At 36.4% G+C, this 14,965-nt stretch overlaps 4 protein-coding genes across 4 annotated transcripts; 1 reads left to right on the forward strand and 3 right to left on the reverse strand.

Annotated features, from left to right (window-relative positions):
• Window positions 1-318: 318 nt before the first annotated feature.
• RO3G_13039 (uncharacterized protein) lies at window positions 319-6,422 on the reverse strand (the record flags this gene model as incomplete). Its single annotated transcript, XM_067667623.1, has 13 exons — window positions 319-456; window positions 503-629; window positions 683-830; window positions 886-1,149; window positions 1,206-1,400; window positions 1,455-2,535; window positions 2,596-3,599; window positions 3,683-3,876; window positions 3,939-5,042; window positions 5,100-5,246; window positions 5,298-6,083; window positions 6,137-6,179; window positions 6,263-6,422. The coding sequence occupies 13 exons, from the start codon at window positions 6,420-6,422 to the stop codon at window positions 319-321; spliced, it is 5,391 nt and encodes a 1,796-aa protein (XP_067523724.1).
• A 792-nt stretch (window positions 6,423-7,214) lies between these two features.
• On the reverse strand, window positions 7,215-9,084 carry RO3G_13040 (uncharacterized protein; the record flags this gene model as incomplete). Its single annotated transcript, XM_067667624.1, has 7 exons — window positions 7,215-7,424; window positions 7,479-7,709; window positions 7,757-8,292; window positions 8,392-8,628; window positions 8,688-8,846; window positions 8,956-8,992; window positions 9,046-9,084. 7 exons carry the CDS (start codon window positions 9,082-9,084, stop codon window positions 7,215-7,217), a joined length of 1,449 nt encoding a protein of 482 aa, XP_067523725.1.
• A 3,140-nt stretch (window positions 9,085-12,224) lies between these two features.
• Window positions 12,225-12,935, forward strand: RO3G_13041 (deoxyribose-phosphate aldolase; the record flags this gene model as incomplete). Its single annotated transcript, XM_067667625.1, has 1 exon — window positions 12,225-12,935. One exon carries the CDS (start codon window positions 12,225-12,227, stop codon window positions 12,933-12,935), a length of 711 nt encoding a protein of 236 aa, XP_067523726.1.
• A 693-nt stretch (window positions 12,936-13,628) lies between these two features.
• Window positions 13,629-14,873, reverse strand: RO3G_13042 (uncharacterized protein; the record flags this gene model as incomplete). Its single annotated transcript, XM_067667626.1, has 5 exons — window positions 13,629-13,660; window positions 13,805-14,110; window positions 14,260-14,454; window positions 14,620-14,657; window positions 14,713-14,873. 5 exons carry the CDS (start codon window positions 14,871-14,873, stop codon window positions 13,629-13,631), a joined length of 732 nt encoding a protein of 243 aa, XP_067523727.1.
• Window positions 14,874-14,965: the final 92 nt, after the last annotated feature.

The following is a 14,965-nucleotide window of genomic DNA, read 5'->3' on the forward strand; positions in this document are numbered from 1 at the left end:
ACAAATGATGTAAAAAATGCTAAGCTTTATTTTTATAGTAATATTACTGTCTATAATTTTAAAGTATACAAAACGAGAGCATGACTGCTGAGTTACTGATCGAAGCAGATTTGTTAAACTGCTATAAAACAACAGCTTCTTTATGAATGTTCAAATTGATAAGAAGAAGTAGACTAGAGAGTGTGGTTATCAAGCCATCAACCACTTTCTAATGAACCTTCATCCTTGAAGCTATAAAATAGAAAGGCCAGAGCTATCTCATAAAAAAAGGGTTTCATAAAGCTAATGACTTATAAAATAAATATCTATAATTTATTATTATACTTTTGTAATATGATAAGACTTTCCAATACGAATTAGTAAAGTACGTAGTGCAAGACGAATCTCTGATAGTAAGTTTTCTTGTCCCAGTAGTTCAACAGAAGGTGAGTAAAATTGAGGTACATGTTTCAAAAACTAAATACACAGGTTAAAAGAGAGATTGCTATCAAATAAAACTTACATCTTCATCTTGTAACTGTGCTAAACCATTTAATATATTTACAACAACAGGTGTCCAAGCAGCAATATTCTTGGGTTTAGTTTCATGATCGAGTTCAGCATATAAAGTAAATATTTCATTACAAAGTCTATAAACGAAATGCATGAGTAAGACACAATAAAGCCCATTTCTATACTTTACGGTATCAAAATGTTTTCAATTTCTTCTTTTTGACTGTCTCTGTCATCAATGTTCTCCAAATTAGCATACATTCTCATCAATACAGATACATAACATCCACCACTTGAGGTCTCTTGCTTCAATAAATTAGGAAGCTGCTTCATGAATCCTATTTGAACTTGAATTAATATAAAATAGTGTAAGACCTAGAAAGTCGACTTTACCAAAACGGAATAAGGCCATTCTTAAATCATTGTTCATATTGAACTTTTTAGCAAAATGGAATGATTTTCCAAGACATCCCATTAGTTCCATAAGATGTAAAGCTGGGTATGCACAGTATACGACATCCTTTGCCAATAAATCATTGACCGTTTGAATGAGCATCAGCTGCAATACACACTTTACAATCACTTGTTGAAACTTTGTCTGTCGTTCATCGCTGACCTCAGCACTTAAAGACACTTCGTTACTATCTCCATTTTGAGCTATGTCAAGTACATGAGTATCCTGTATGCATTCCTATTTGCTTTATATGTATTACCTCCAGCAGACAATCTCTTTACTTTGTCCACTAAATCTGTTGTATCATCAAACAATCCATAAGCTGTAGTTTTTTCAAATAATTCTTTAAATGATTCTGTCACTAAAGTCCAACAGCTTTCATCAAACTTTTCCACGTTTGATTTAATATATTGATCCAAACATTCACACCCGATATGTGCTAGCGTATCATTGTCTTTATAAAAGCATCAATATTCATTACTCTCTTTTTCATTATCCTATAATTTACCCTGAGTGATACACATGCTAAACAGGTTCAGAACGTGAACCATCATCTCTCTCATGTTATCAAAGTAAAAGGTATATAAATCAACTACATTTCGAAGCGCTTCAATCATCGTAGTAGATAACCAAACACTGTAGTCTTCTGCCGACATCTGTCTTCTACCATTCGCCCCATTCTTCAAATCGTCGAACAAGGGGAACACAATCTGACGAGTGACAGTTGTCCAGAATTCAGCAGTATAAGAAGAACCGTGTTTCTTGAGAGTTTCAAACAAGTATTCCAATGCGCGCTTGCGAACCTCCACATCATCACTTTGCATCACGATTTCTTTTAATCCATAAAGTACAGCAAACCAAAACTTCACCAAAAAGTCATCCTTGTTGTTTGTCTGTCCATCTGTAACTTCTTCTGATGTGTTGGCCACGTCAAGCATTTTTGGTATTGTAGCCTTGATCATGTCCAGTGCAGGTAAACTGATCTTTTGAAACTTTTTGTTCTTTGAGAACTCCACAAGGCAGGAAATGTAGTCAGGAAAGGTACCGTTGGCTACAATATCTCCAAAGCGCTCATTCGTAATACTGCGAACTATATCATAGGTCATGTGTACAATCGATTCCGAAGTCTCACAGGCACCTGTAGCAAAGACCGACAGCATCGTCTTCCAAGCCGATCGAAGGTGATGAGGTCGAGCTTGGATCATTTGTGATAAGCAACGGAGGACCATGTCCTTGATGGCCACATCAGGATTATTGGCCAACACTTCTCTAAAGGGCATCAAGAAATCCTTTTGAAACTTAAAGTGGGGCAACTCTTCCTTTTCCAAAAATTTCATTGCCAATTGACGGAGTGAGTCCAATGCAAAGAAGGCAACGTTGAAATTAGATTGGCAGCCAACTTTGTTGTAGTGTTCACCTAAAATGGCCCAGATGTTGGACCATTCCATACGAATACGATTCATGTTGTAGTAAGAGATTTCGACAAGCTTTTGTAAGCTGTACATTCTTGGATGTTCCATATGGGCAGACGATACAATCTCTTCCCAGGAGGCCTCACATAGAGCACGTACAAAATCAACAATTGCATCCTTTTGAAATAAAAAGAAAGTTAATGGTACAACAAAAGAAATCATTCTTATTATTTTTACCCCATTTAAATTAACAGTTGATGTGAACAATCGATCTACGGCAAGGACTAATGATTGTGATGAGCTGGCTGTGGTGACTTCTTCTGTAAGCGATAACTGCGTATTGGTTCTTCCAGAACTTATCATACGGCTGCGGGTTCCCATAGTAGACGTACGACGTCCGATATCTACTGAAGCTTGTCTTCTGTAGTTGACAGCATCAGCCGCGTGTCCTGTATCAAGTCCACTCGTAATCAACTGAAATCGTTCCAACTGACTCACAGTCGATAGAATCTCCTTCCAAGAGCCCTTCAAGTAGTTACCATCTACTGCCGCGACTTCAAGCAAGGTTCGTATGGCTTCCACGTTCTTTGGCTTCATTTCATTCAAATTTGTCAAAAACGTAAATTTCGTCAAAGTGGTCACAAACGCGTCTCGTTGAAGGTCGACATCCTCAGACTGGACAGTGTGAAACAGACAGATGATACGGATCGCGTGTTTGAACCCTTCTAGACAAAGGTTGACAGTATCTAAATCATCCGATTCTTGAAGTGGAGCAGAGATACCAGCCAAGAAGGCCATCCAGGCTACCTCAAACATCGGACGGATATGTTCCACATGAGAAGCCGAGTAAAAAGTGATCGTGTCATTCTCGCCTGCTCGACGACGACTGGTTAACACACTGCGAAATAATGCTTCAGTTTTAGATCCCATCTCCTCAATCGCTGCCTGGTATGCCTCTCGACGTACATCACGCGTAATACCCGCATTCACGAGCGCGTTCTGAATGCCACTCATGCCGAGCACACCAGGGCTTGCGCTAGTGACAAGGGCTGCCTCATTTGCTGCCTCTACTTCATCTTTCATCTTGATTTCATTATTCTGAATCTCTTCAAAAACGCCTTCCAATAGCTCTCTTGGAATATCAGCTCCATCATCAATACCACGATTATTTCGTAAAAAGTCATCCAGTGTCATACGTCGCTTCACTTGCGGGCTGTGAAGATCTGTGTTGAGCATGATTACTGAAAAAGCAAGTACATAGGCAGTTTCTAAATTTCTCTTTTTTTTAGTTTCTGTTCTTCTTTTTTATGCATCGTTTGTCTACCTGCACTAGCAAACACAGAAGGATTGCCGTGGACATATCTTTCTGCAAATTTAAGCATAAATCGATCAATCTTTTGACTCTCTCCTGGTAATCTAAAGGTCTGAAGAAAAGATCGAAGAGCATCTGTAAAGTTCATGTCTGAAAAGTCCATTTCATCTACAAAAGCATGCATAATGGCCACATTTTCTGCTTCACTACGCACATCATTATTTTTAACGCGCTTGTTATTGACATGAACACTGTTTTATATACTTACTGTTCACCAAGATATTCACCAATAACCGTCTTATTCAATGAATCTGTATTCAGCAAGAATATCGCAATATCACGGGGATCACTGTTTCCCAAAAATCCATGTTCAGATAAAAATGCAATACCCTTCTTTGGCTTCCAATTGAATTGCCGTATGCCTTCCTGAAGAAGTTGTTTACGGTGTTTTGAGTTTTCAAAGGTCTCTGGATCATCCAAGCGTGAATTGCTGTTGTTGTTGCTTAAGGCTGAGGAGGATTCATTGGAAGAGGAAAGGCGCTCGACCATGGAGCCCAGCTGGTCTTCGCTCTCCCGTGGTGTATCTTCATCCTTTTTGGCTGCACCAGCTGTGATACTCACCGAGTTATTAGTATACCAACCAACTAAGGAGCGAAGGACGGCGACCAGACACTCGAGTGATTTGAACCGAATGGCTGATTCAGGCATCGCTGTTGTTTGAATTTGTTTATCGTTGTGCAAGATAGTAGCGGTTGTCAAGGGAGGAGGAATGACGACAGAGTGAGCATGGATGCTAGAGTGTTGGGTACCTGCTGCTTCAGGAGGCGTATGATCATAGTCCTTACCATTGGGTACCTGGTGTTGATGCGAAGTTGTGATTTTTGAAAGCACATGAACAAGACGTTCATAGATGTTATCCAAAGCCTCACCATCACAATCATAATTGATGTAAATGTCGACCAATGTCTGAGGATCCTCAGTGATCCTAAGTAATCCTCTGAGTAGTGAAAATCGCTGTCGATTAGAGGCGTTTCGCATTTCCAATATCTTTAGTACAATCTCTTTGAAAAATATTTCAATTTCGTTTTTTAAATAAACACGTAAGCCTTGGACAACAATCCAAAGTATTTCATGTGTAATGTCAAATACTTGGGGTACGACAGAGAATGCATTTCTACCTAAGCTAGGACAGAGGTACTGCTTGATTTCTAAGATGAATGGATTGGATCTGTGTCCGTTAGAATCTGGTACTGCTGATGAAAAGAAGATTTGGCTTGAAGTGAAGACGTCCATATGTGACATCATGATGGTCAAAATTAAGTGTAGTGATAGCAACTTGGAACGCATAGAATAAGACCTCATGTCATTTCCCCTAAGATAAAAGAATAAGTATCTCGTCTAATCTCTTTCTCTCTATAATCCTTTCTACCATTCAGAGTGTATTGACTTTTTTGAGAGTTTACACAATGCTCTAAAGACTAAGATGGCATCTTTGATATACAAGTCTGCTTCTGTTTCTGAATCTTCCTTTTGGATGCCCTCATTTTCAAATGAACCTCTGTTGTCAGAGGCAGCTCTATCATTTCCGTTAGTCTTCAATTGTAATAAAGAACAAATGATTGCTTACTGTTCATCGTGATTCAAGATAGTGGGCGTACTATTCTGACTGTGGTCATTCCTATCAGCAGCCATATCGCTCGTACCTGCATTCACTGCATTCTCCTCTTCCTCTTGAAACATGTTTGCAGTATCCTTAAGAATATCTTGGTAGTTGTCTTTGCTATTTTTCCCACTAGGCAGTTTATGATTCATTTCAGTTCTTGCCATATTTGCTTCCACGATAATCTGCTGCTGGTAATCTTCTGTTTCCATTTGCACATTCTCACTATTTTCCTCCACCTCTCCTGTGCCATTCTCTTTTACTTCTTGCTGCTGCTGTTCTTCCTGCTGTTCTTCCTGCTGCTGCTGTTGTTGTTGTTGCTGTTCTTCTTGTTTTGGCGGTACATTCGGGTTCAACTTGACTCTTCTAAAGATATGATCGACCATTTGAGTCATTGTAATCTGAGCCACACTTTGATTATCATTATTTCGAGACAGTAAAAAGATGTTATAGGTTGTTCTGACAGCTTTGAGTAAAGCAGATAGATGAAGAGGATTGCTTGTGGAATAAACAGCATCCAATAATGCTTTGATAATCTGTAACTGAACCTTCTTGTCTGTTTCTTCACCTATAAAGCAATCGCAAATACCGTCTACGACTTTTTCCATTACTTGCGTCTGTGCTACCTCATCCTCCATATCGGCTACATAATTATAAGTGATAAATTTACCAAGACAATCGAGTGATATGGTCATTAAGTTGGCTGAACGTGTATCAATAGCTGCTTGAAGTGCAATCAGAATAACAGAGGATCTTTTTTTAAAAGTCAATAGCTGAATTGAATAAAGCGAGAAGGAGTTTCTTACCGAGTTTGGCCTTCAGGTGCAGGTTCATTATTTTTCAACATGTCTATATAAAAACTGTGTAAGAGAAAAAAAGGAGGAGGGAAGAAGAGAAGCTTCTTTGGAATGTGTTTTTCTTTTGAATCTTACTGAGAGCTGTGCTGACAGCCTCTTTTAGAGACTTGTTGCGCCGAGCCTCTTTAGAATTTGAAATTTTCTCGAGGGCATTAATAACAAATACATTGCTGGAGGCAACAGAAGAAGTTCTTGGCGATGATAAATTTTGTGATGAAGCTGCTGGAGAAGACATTGATATTTTCCAGCCTTTTTATGCGTTTTCTTTTATAAATAATAAAAAGAGCTTATTTCAAACTTTTTCTATTCTTGCTGAACAAGCCAACAATAACTGATAAAAACAAGAAAAAGAAGAGAAATAGACATGAGTGGGAAGGGGGGAACAATGTACAAAAATGACTCTATTAGAACTCAGAAAGATTTTTAAAACTTGTCCTATTGTTCACTTGTGGTTAACATGAGGTTGATGCTTATTAAATTATCAAATCATCATTTATTTTGTTTATTTTTGGAAAGACGATGTTCGATAGACATTTTAATCTTTTAATCCTCTTTTCTTTGTTAATTTAACGAAGCTTGCAAAAACTATATTTGTTATAATTACTTATATTACACGTAACACACCAAAGATAAACAATATGCTCTAGATACAATTAGTTTCTTTTCAAGAATAACCATGAATAGTATACATGAATGACTGATATAAATGAGATCTGGATCAAGCTTGAATAATCAGCTTGCTCTATATAGTGAGGACGTGCTCAATTTGAAACAATCAATTTGGTATTCTCCATCTTTGTGAAGGGTAAACAGGCAAGAAGAAGGAACATTTCGATATCGGCAGCTTGTTTGTTATTCTGAAATGAAACGTAAATCTTTACTACGAAGGAAGCTTAAAGGTTTTGTTGGTATATCTCTTGCTCTTCTTTTAAGATTGGCGCCATATCATAAGTCAAGTAAAAAAGACAGCTCAAAACTTTTTGCATATTCATTTTTATTTATTTATTTTAACAAAGTACACATGGCTTTATTTGAGATCAATAAAATACGACCATCTTCCTTCTTGTAAGCCCTTTGCTGTGTCTTCCAATAATATTTCTCTTCTTAATTTAACATAAACAGTCTTGTCTAGCACAGCTTGTCTCAATTTAGCAATCTTTTCTGGATCAGGATCTAATGGTTTTTCTAATAATTCACTTAGTTGTTCTGTAGCCATTTCCAAATCCCTTTGATTGTCCTAATTTAAAACATAAGCATGGTTCATTTATCTCTTTTTCTTTTTTTTTTCTACCTCAAATAGCTCTGTTTCATTTGTTTTTGCAAGGTAAAAGGCAAATGCATAAGTCCATTTTAGTGTGGTTCTGCACTGTACGGTCACATCAACTGCCTTTTTAAGGAATTGCACTTCAATCCATGAAAGATCACTTGTTTGCTGCATTTCTTCCATTTTCTTTTCAGTCTTTTGATATAATTCTTGATCTAGTTTAGCAGAATGTTCATGATTTGCATAGCGATTATAATACTAAATGAGAGATTAGAACATTGCTATATAAAATAATATATCTTTACATGAAGGTATCTTTCTAAGCTGACTCTTGATTGAGTTTGACTATCCCTTGCTTCTGCACTACTCTTTTCATCGAATCTGTTACAATTATACCAAGAAGTACCGTGTTCTGACCAAGGACCCATACAAACCCAACAAAACTCATATCTACATTTTCTGCAAGTCATGTGGTTACAGCCACCATTTTTTTCAATAGTTGAGTGACATTTAGGACATTCCTTTGTATGGGCAGAGATCCAATTGGCAGTCTCAGAATCATCTTTACATTTCTTTAACCATTTTTTTACAAGTACACAAATACACGGTTGATGATCATCCAATCCACAGCCAAAGCAAAACCTAAGAGAGCACTTGCACTCAACAGAGGGTACAACTGAGGTTAATGATGTACTCGGAATATTGCATTCAATGGCATATTCACAGTCAGGAGCAGGGCACCATCTCAAGAAGTCATTGTCATCCACAAAGGTTCTATTGAGTAATTCCCGATATTTTGAGTAAGTAACATCGTCTACCAATAACTCGACTGTCTTTTCATCTACAATCAGTGTACAATCGCTTTCTGGACATTGTATTCTTCTGCTCTCTCCTTCTTCTCTGATTTTTTGATAAAGGTATTGGGTATAACAATTCTTACAGAACCTGTGTTCACAGGAAAGACATATCGTTTCAATGTCTGGGGAGTCGTCGCAGCAGATATCGCACATGAAATTATTTAACTCGGTTGCCAACTTGAAGCATCGATTGGTGGTGGCAGATGATACACCTGCTTGTTGTAACACCTTTTCAGATGAATCCATGTATTGTTCAAATAATTTTTCCTTGTTCCAACGGAAATAGCGCAGTAAGGTGGCTGCATCCTCTGGTGATAGGCCTATACTCGATTAAATGAGCTATTTTTTCTTCTTCTAAAAGTGCTATATTTCTTTTTACCTAAAATCATGGAAACCTGTGATATTTCTGTATCTTGTTTAGCTTTTAAATTGTTAGAATCAAGTACTTGGTGATCAACTTCATATGTTTTCCTTTGTCGCTTCTCTGAAAATAAGCCTTCTTCATGTTCATAGTCTTCACTTTCTTTTTTGTTGTTGTCTTTAGTACATTACAGTATTTTGTTTACTATAAATATTTGCATTCATTTAATATTTGAATTAAAAGAAAAAATGAAAAATGAAAAGAAAAACCTACATTATTTCTTTACCACTCATTGAGTTGTCAAAATCAGAATCGTCTTCATACTATGTATTTGATGTAAATAAAGAAAGAAGGGACTTAATTAGTTAATAAATACCATATATTCATCGTCGTCATATTCACTAACAGAACTCATTTTATATTTTAATTACAAAAGAAAAAGAGAGTGAAAAAAAAAGGAGAAAATAAGCACCACATTTTAAGTTGCCGCATATTTTGAATAGCCTTTTTTAAATAGAAAAAAAATACCTCTTCATGTTGAACAGGATACCATTACCTTATTTTGAACCATTTCCTTTTTATTATCAACTCGAATAATTATAATTTAGTGTAAAAATATTACTAAGTCTTTATTGATTATATGATTATTTATCAGCAAATGGTGCAAGCTTGGTTGTCAACCCTTTAATGCTTGGTTCAATTTTTAAATGAAATTCCCCTTTAAGAGTCTTCTAAATATTGCATCATATTGATTCAACAAAGATTTGCAAAAAAAAACTTTTAAAGCATGATTTTAGCTTATGATTTCTTTACAACTTAATCATCTAGCATCAGTCTTAATAATCTCCTTTCTTACCTTTGAAATGACTGAGCTTGCTTTTTTTCTTTCTTTTTGCTTTACTTTTTTTTACGCTTCAATATTCCTCATTATAGAAGATGGCATAAAAAAATGGAAGTCAGACAATGACTAAAGCAAAATAAGAATTTGTCCAATTTTATAAAATCAACTGTTAATACATAAATATTAATGCTTGCCACGAGCCTAGATTACAAAATTATAATGTCCTTTTGAGCGGATTAATAGTTTAAAAATAAGCAAAAAATATCATTCGACATTTAGGTTTATTTTGAACGCTAGGATCAATAAGAATTGAATGCTCTATCGCTTCTTTTTTTTTTTTTTTTTTTTTTTTAACAATACTTTTCTATTCAATCAATCGATACTTTTTTGATCTTATCACCCATGACATACTTTTATAACTAAAAACAGTATTCCAATTACTTTAGATACGCAGTAGTTTTACGGGTAAGTCCACTACAAGAATGTATAACTTTACTCCAAAAAGCAATACATGACAACAAAGAAATCTATCTTTTAAACTCGTATCTTCTTGTTTGTACAAGTGATCACTTCTTTCAACAGAAATTGTCACACAGACAAATTCTTGCAAGGGTAACTTTTATCATTACCTTTTGATTCTCATTTATCGCATGCCTGTTCTTGTCTTGTCACCATATTATATGTTATAGTTTGGAGGTTCTCGATACCATTGATAAAAATTAGATTCTATATCATTTTATGCGTACTGTTTTCATATTCCGATTGTTGGTCCAGTTGCAAGATAAAGAGCGAGTTCTATTTCCTTTAAAAAAAAAGAGACCGACTAGTGAAAAAGCAATACGTGTGTTCTTCTGCAAAGAATGTAATGATGAGGCGAATTGATGATATGGCTGACATAGGTATCTGATATAAGGATGATTTAACTGATCCTATATTAACATAGTGGCACTGCATAGACGGAGCACTAGTGTATTTGAAAAAAAGCATACGTAATAATAAGACATGAAGATAAATCTACTTGCAAACGGTGTTGTAGTTACTGAATTAGTTATTGTTTATAGATTTAATTGCTTTATGCTGTATGCCTGTTTATAACGTTAATAGCCGCAGAAGACCTAACGATGATATAAAAACATTCTATTTAATGACAATAAAAGAATAAAGATAAGCTATTTTGATTTTTGAATAAACTATATCTGCAATCGAATACTTCCAGATACCTTGTATCATTCATAATTTGATACCTGCTGAACACATTGACTTCATTTTGGGATAGCAAATTATCAACAATTACTTTTTAGAGGTTGAGAGTATTACTATTCACAGGAACCATTTGTTTCTCTGTATAGTATTATGATTATATTATTTCACCAAAGAAGCTCTTTTAGATCTTTGTAATTAGGTATCAAGTTAAAGAAATCAAGGACAATAAAGCAAACTTCTTTGTTCATTGTTACATCGGAGACCAAATCTATACTAAATATCATTTTAGTATTACCAGAATAAGATGCACAGATGCTGGATACGCTATTAGATCAAATATTTCAATAAACAATGGTGTTTCATAGTAAATGTATTCTTGTGCTCTAAAGTTATTAATAACAACAAGGCGGGTTGGATGACAGATGAATGCCAAAGTCTCAACTTGAATTGAGAAACAAAAGCTTATTTAGGTGCCATCAGCTACCCTTTTTAAAGCGCTTTTTATGCTCTACAATCAATATTGTTGTCAGCATCTTGATTCCTTTTTTTGGTGTTGCAGTTTATCTTGTGTACAGAATAAGATACGCTTTAATAGACCTCTTTTAAAAGAACCTGTATTTTTTTTTAGCAATCAATGCCTATTGATCTTACCTGGCAACATGGTTGATAATCTATAGAATAGTCAAGCAAAACAATGTTTATCCTTTTCTAATATTTCCTCTTTCTGTACCATTGTCATCTCATAGCTCTTTTTCTTTATCAAAGACTTGTAGTGCAAGTGATTAAGATGTTTAGAATAAATGTGATGTATCAATATTTATGTATTATTTACACCTAATAACACGCACTTGATGCGGTAAAGGTAAATGAACGAATGTGGTCTCCGACTGGATATTCATATTCATATTTACATCGCAGTACACAAAGTGCTATATTTTTTTTTTTTTCATCAATGCTCACCCATTTCAACTTATTTGCCTTCAATTAAAAAAAAAGCGGGCGCCTAGGCAAAGGACAAAGCCAAGCAATCTCAACAAATTGAACAAGGAATTTCTTTATTTTGGCAAAAGAGGAAGTGAAAGGTAGAGAGTTTTTGTGTAACTAATACAGTCACTTTTGCCATATTTACTTTCTCTATTCAGTCAGCATGGTTGTTAAAGAGAAGAATGGGATTGAACCCATTAATCTCATGTCTTGGGTTTATTTTAAATAAAAACTCAGTTAACTGGACAAATGAATACCATTGATTTATCAGGAGAACAAGGTACACAAAACCATCAGAACATATTCTGGTACGCAATCCAACATGAAGCGAGAGTAAGCTGATTCGTATTTATTGAAAAAATTATTCTTACAGTAAGCTTACATTTTACACAAGAACAGAGAGGGTATAATCCCCCTCTATTTTCCCGCTTGCATTACCATTGTGTAACCACTTTGTGACTTATGTAAACGCCTGCCCTTTTCCGTTTCCTTTTTTTTACTTTTTTTTTTTTTTCCATTGAAACACAATGACAGTTATTGAAGTCAAGACCCTTACTGCTGAATCACTCGCCAAAGTTTTTGATCACGCTATTCTTCGTCCTGACCAGACAACAGAGGACGTCGTTCAAGGTTGTCAATTGGCTCGTGAATACAATGTCGCCTCTGTCTGTGTCAAGCCTTGCGACGTGAAGCAAGCCAGTGAATTACTCCAGGGCTCGAATGTCATGGTCGGCACTGTCATCTCTTTTCCTCACGGCAACTCACCCACCTCTGCCAAGGTAGCTGAGGCACTTCAGACAGTCGAAGACGGTGCGATTGAACTCGACATTGTGATCAACATTGGCCACTTGCGTTCAGGTCTTTACGCCGAGGTACAGCAAGAATTAGAAGAGATCATGAAGGCCTGTCGCACAAAGAACAAGGATGTCTCGTTCAAGATCATCTTTGAAACTGCTTATCTTACAAATGAACAAATCGTCAAGGCTTGTGAAATCTCTCAAGCAGCAGGTGCAGAGTTCGTAAAGACATCCACTGGATTTGCCTCTGCAGGTGCTACTGTTGAACACATCAAGTTGATGAAGGCAAGTGTACCTGAAAGTATGGAAGTCAAGGCTTCTGGTGGTATCAAAACACTGGATCAAGTCCTTGAATTTTTGAGTTTGGGTGCTACACGTATTGGATCCTCTTCTTCAGATAAAATTGTTGAAGAATTCAAAAAGAGACAAACTCAACAATAAATTATTATTTTTTTTTATATTTTTAAAGATCTTCGGTTGTCACCTCAGTCGCATTGCCCTTGTTGTGTGCTTCGATCCATGTGTCAACCAGCTCTACAGCTCTTTCAGGTCGTTGTTTATGTCCCATAAGGAACCCTTGAAGATGAGCCATACTGAAGGTCTCTATGGGAATTTTGGATGCAAATAAGTGAGGTAATGGCGAATTTTGAGGAAGATTAGGGTAGAATTTGGTGAAGAGCTCTTCTGCTTGAGATCGGGTTGCATTACCAAACCAAACTCGTACATCGATTCTGCCAGGACGAATCAGGGCCTCATCCAAATTTTCTATATGACTTTACACATATCAGCTATCATTCTGATGAAATATTTTTCTTTTTACTTTGTAGTCATGCACAAAATACGACCTTCTTGAGCTGCAACACCATCAATGGCATTCAATAAACCTACACAGTCTTATGAGTGACTTGTATTTTACTCACTTTATGAACTTGCCTGAAAATGTAACATTGTTACCCGTTGTAGCTTCTCCTTTTGTTCTTTGAACGAATGCTGCATCAACATCCTCAATCAATAAAATACATCTAATGCCATTTGTTTAGCTTATAATTTTTAAAATAAGCAACAATATACCTGCTTGGTGTGTCTGTAACCAGTTCACCCAATGTATCGTCCGTTAAACTCTTGTTACTCAGATTAACCACATAGATATTTAAACCAAGTTCCCCCTAACGAGAAAAGTATGAATAACAAGGAGGAGAAAGATTAATTTTTATTTACTGCGAGTGAATAGACAAAGCTTGTTTTGCCTGATTATGTAACAATCAAATTCCTTCTTCTCTCCTCACTTTTCTTTTTACGTCTGTACTTACCTGAACCAGGGGTTCCATAGAGCAAATAACCTCTTCTATAAGGAATACCTCGATCACTATACCACTGCTCTGAAATTAAGAATTCATGGGCATCGTCCACCAACGTTGTCTTCACATTGCTCGGAATCACCACCGTACTCAGCGGACGTTTGGGTCGTGATCGTGTCCTTCGCCAGGCACCATACTGATCTGCAGCAAACACGACCGTTCGACTCCTGTCTCGATCCATGTATTTCTTTTGTGCCTCAAACACGAGAGATTGAAGTAAATCCCGTGATTGTCCAAAGGTGCTGATCTCTATTCGTTCTAATATCGCAGTAGAATTGTTGGCTACCTGAGGATTATTCCCGGGTCGTTGACGATTTAACCAAACCAAACGATTCTTATACATAAAGATATGAAGTCCTTTTAATAGGTTCAATGCCATGTTTTGAATCCCAGTGTATCTCATTTACCTGGAGAAGGTAGAAAATAAACGGGTTGTGTGATCGCGTCTAGCCCTTCACCTGGTAAACGCTGTCCTACACGAAGTATACTTGTCGACACAGAGAATCGAGAGGTGACTTTACTGTAAGGTTGGTCACTCAACCAATTCAATATCCAACTGAAAACAAATGATTGAGTACATCCTATTCTTTTCACGCTCATCTCTATTAAAACCTGTATGATTCATCTCGACTATCAAAGTCTGCTGTCACAATCGTCTTCTTTTTTAAAAATTCAAAAAAATAACCTCCAAAATATCTGAATCCAGCTACCGCACCTGTTGCCAACTGGTTTAGTTTCTTTTAATTTACATGTTTACATGATCTTACCACCAATGACAGCCAACTGTAAGCCACCTGTAGCTAACCTGCGTGATAACGTAGAGATGCATAAAAATGTATTTTACAACCATCTACACTTACTCGCCTATGCCTAGTCTTTCCGCAATGACCGTGATTAGACCACCCAAAGTGCTAGGTTCTGGAGGAAGAGAAGATAGACTTCTGGTTGTTATCTGATTCCTTAATAGGACTGATGCATAAGGTGGTAACAATCTGGAATTCACAATAGTCGCTGGACTCATTTTTTTTTCTATTGTTTGAAAAAGAAAGGCGCCACGTTGCGCTGCTTTAATTTTTAAAAAAGATTTTGTCATTTTCCTTTTACTTTTATCAC

This window comes from Rhizopus delemar, genomic scaffold (genome assembly GCF_000149305.1).
Source record: "Rhizopus delemar RA 99-880 supercont3.11 genomic scaffold, whole genome shotgun sequence".
NCBI classification, from domain to species: Eukaryota; Fungi; Mucoromycota; class Mucoromycetes; order Mucorales; family Rhizopodaceae; genus Rhizopus; species Rhizopus delemar.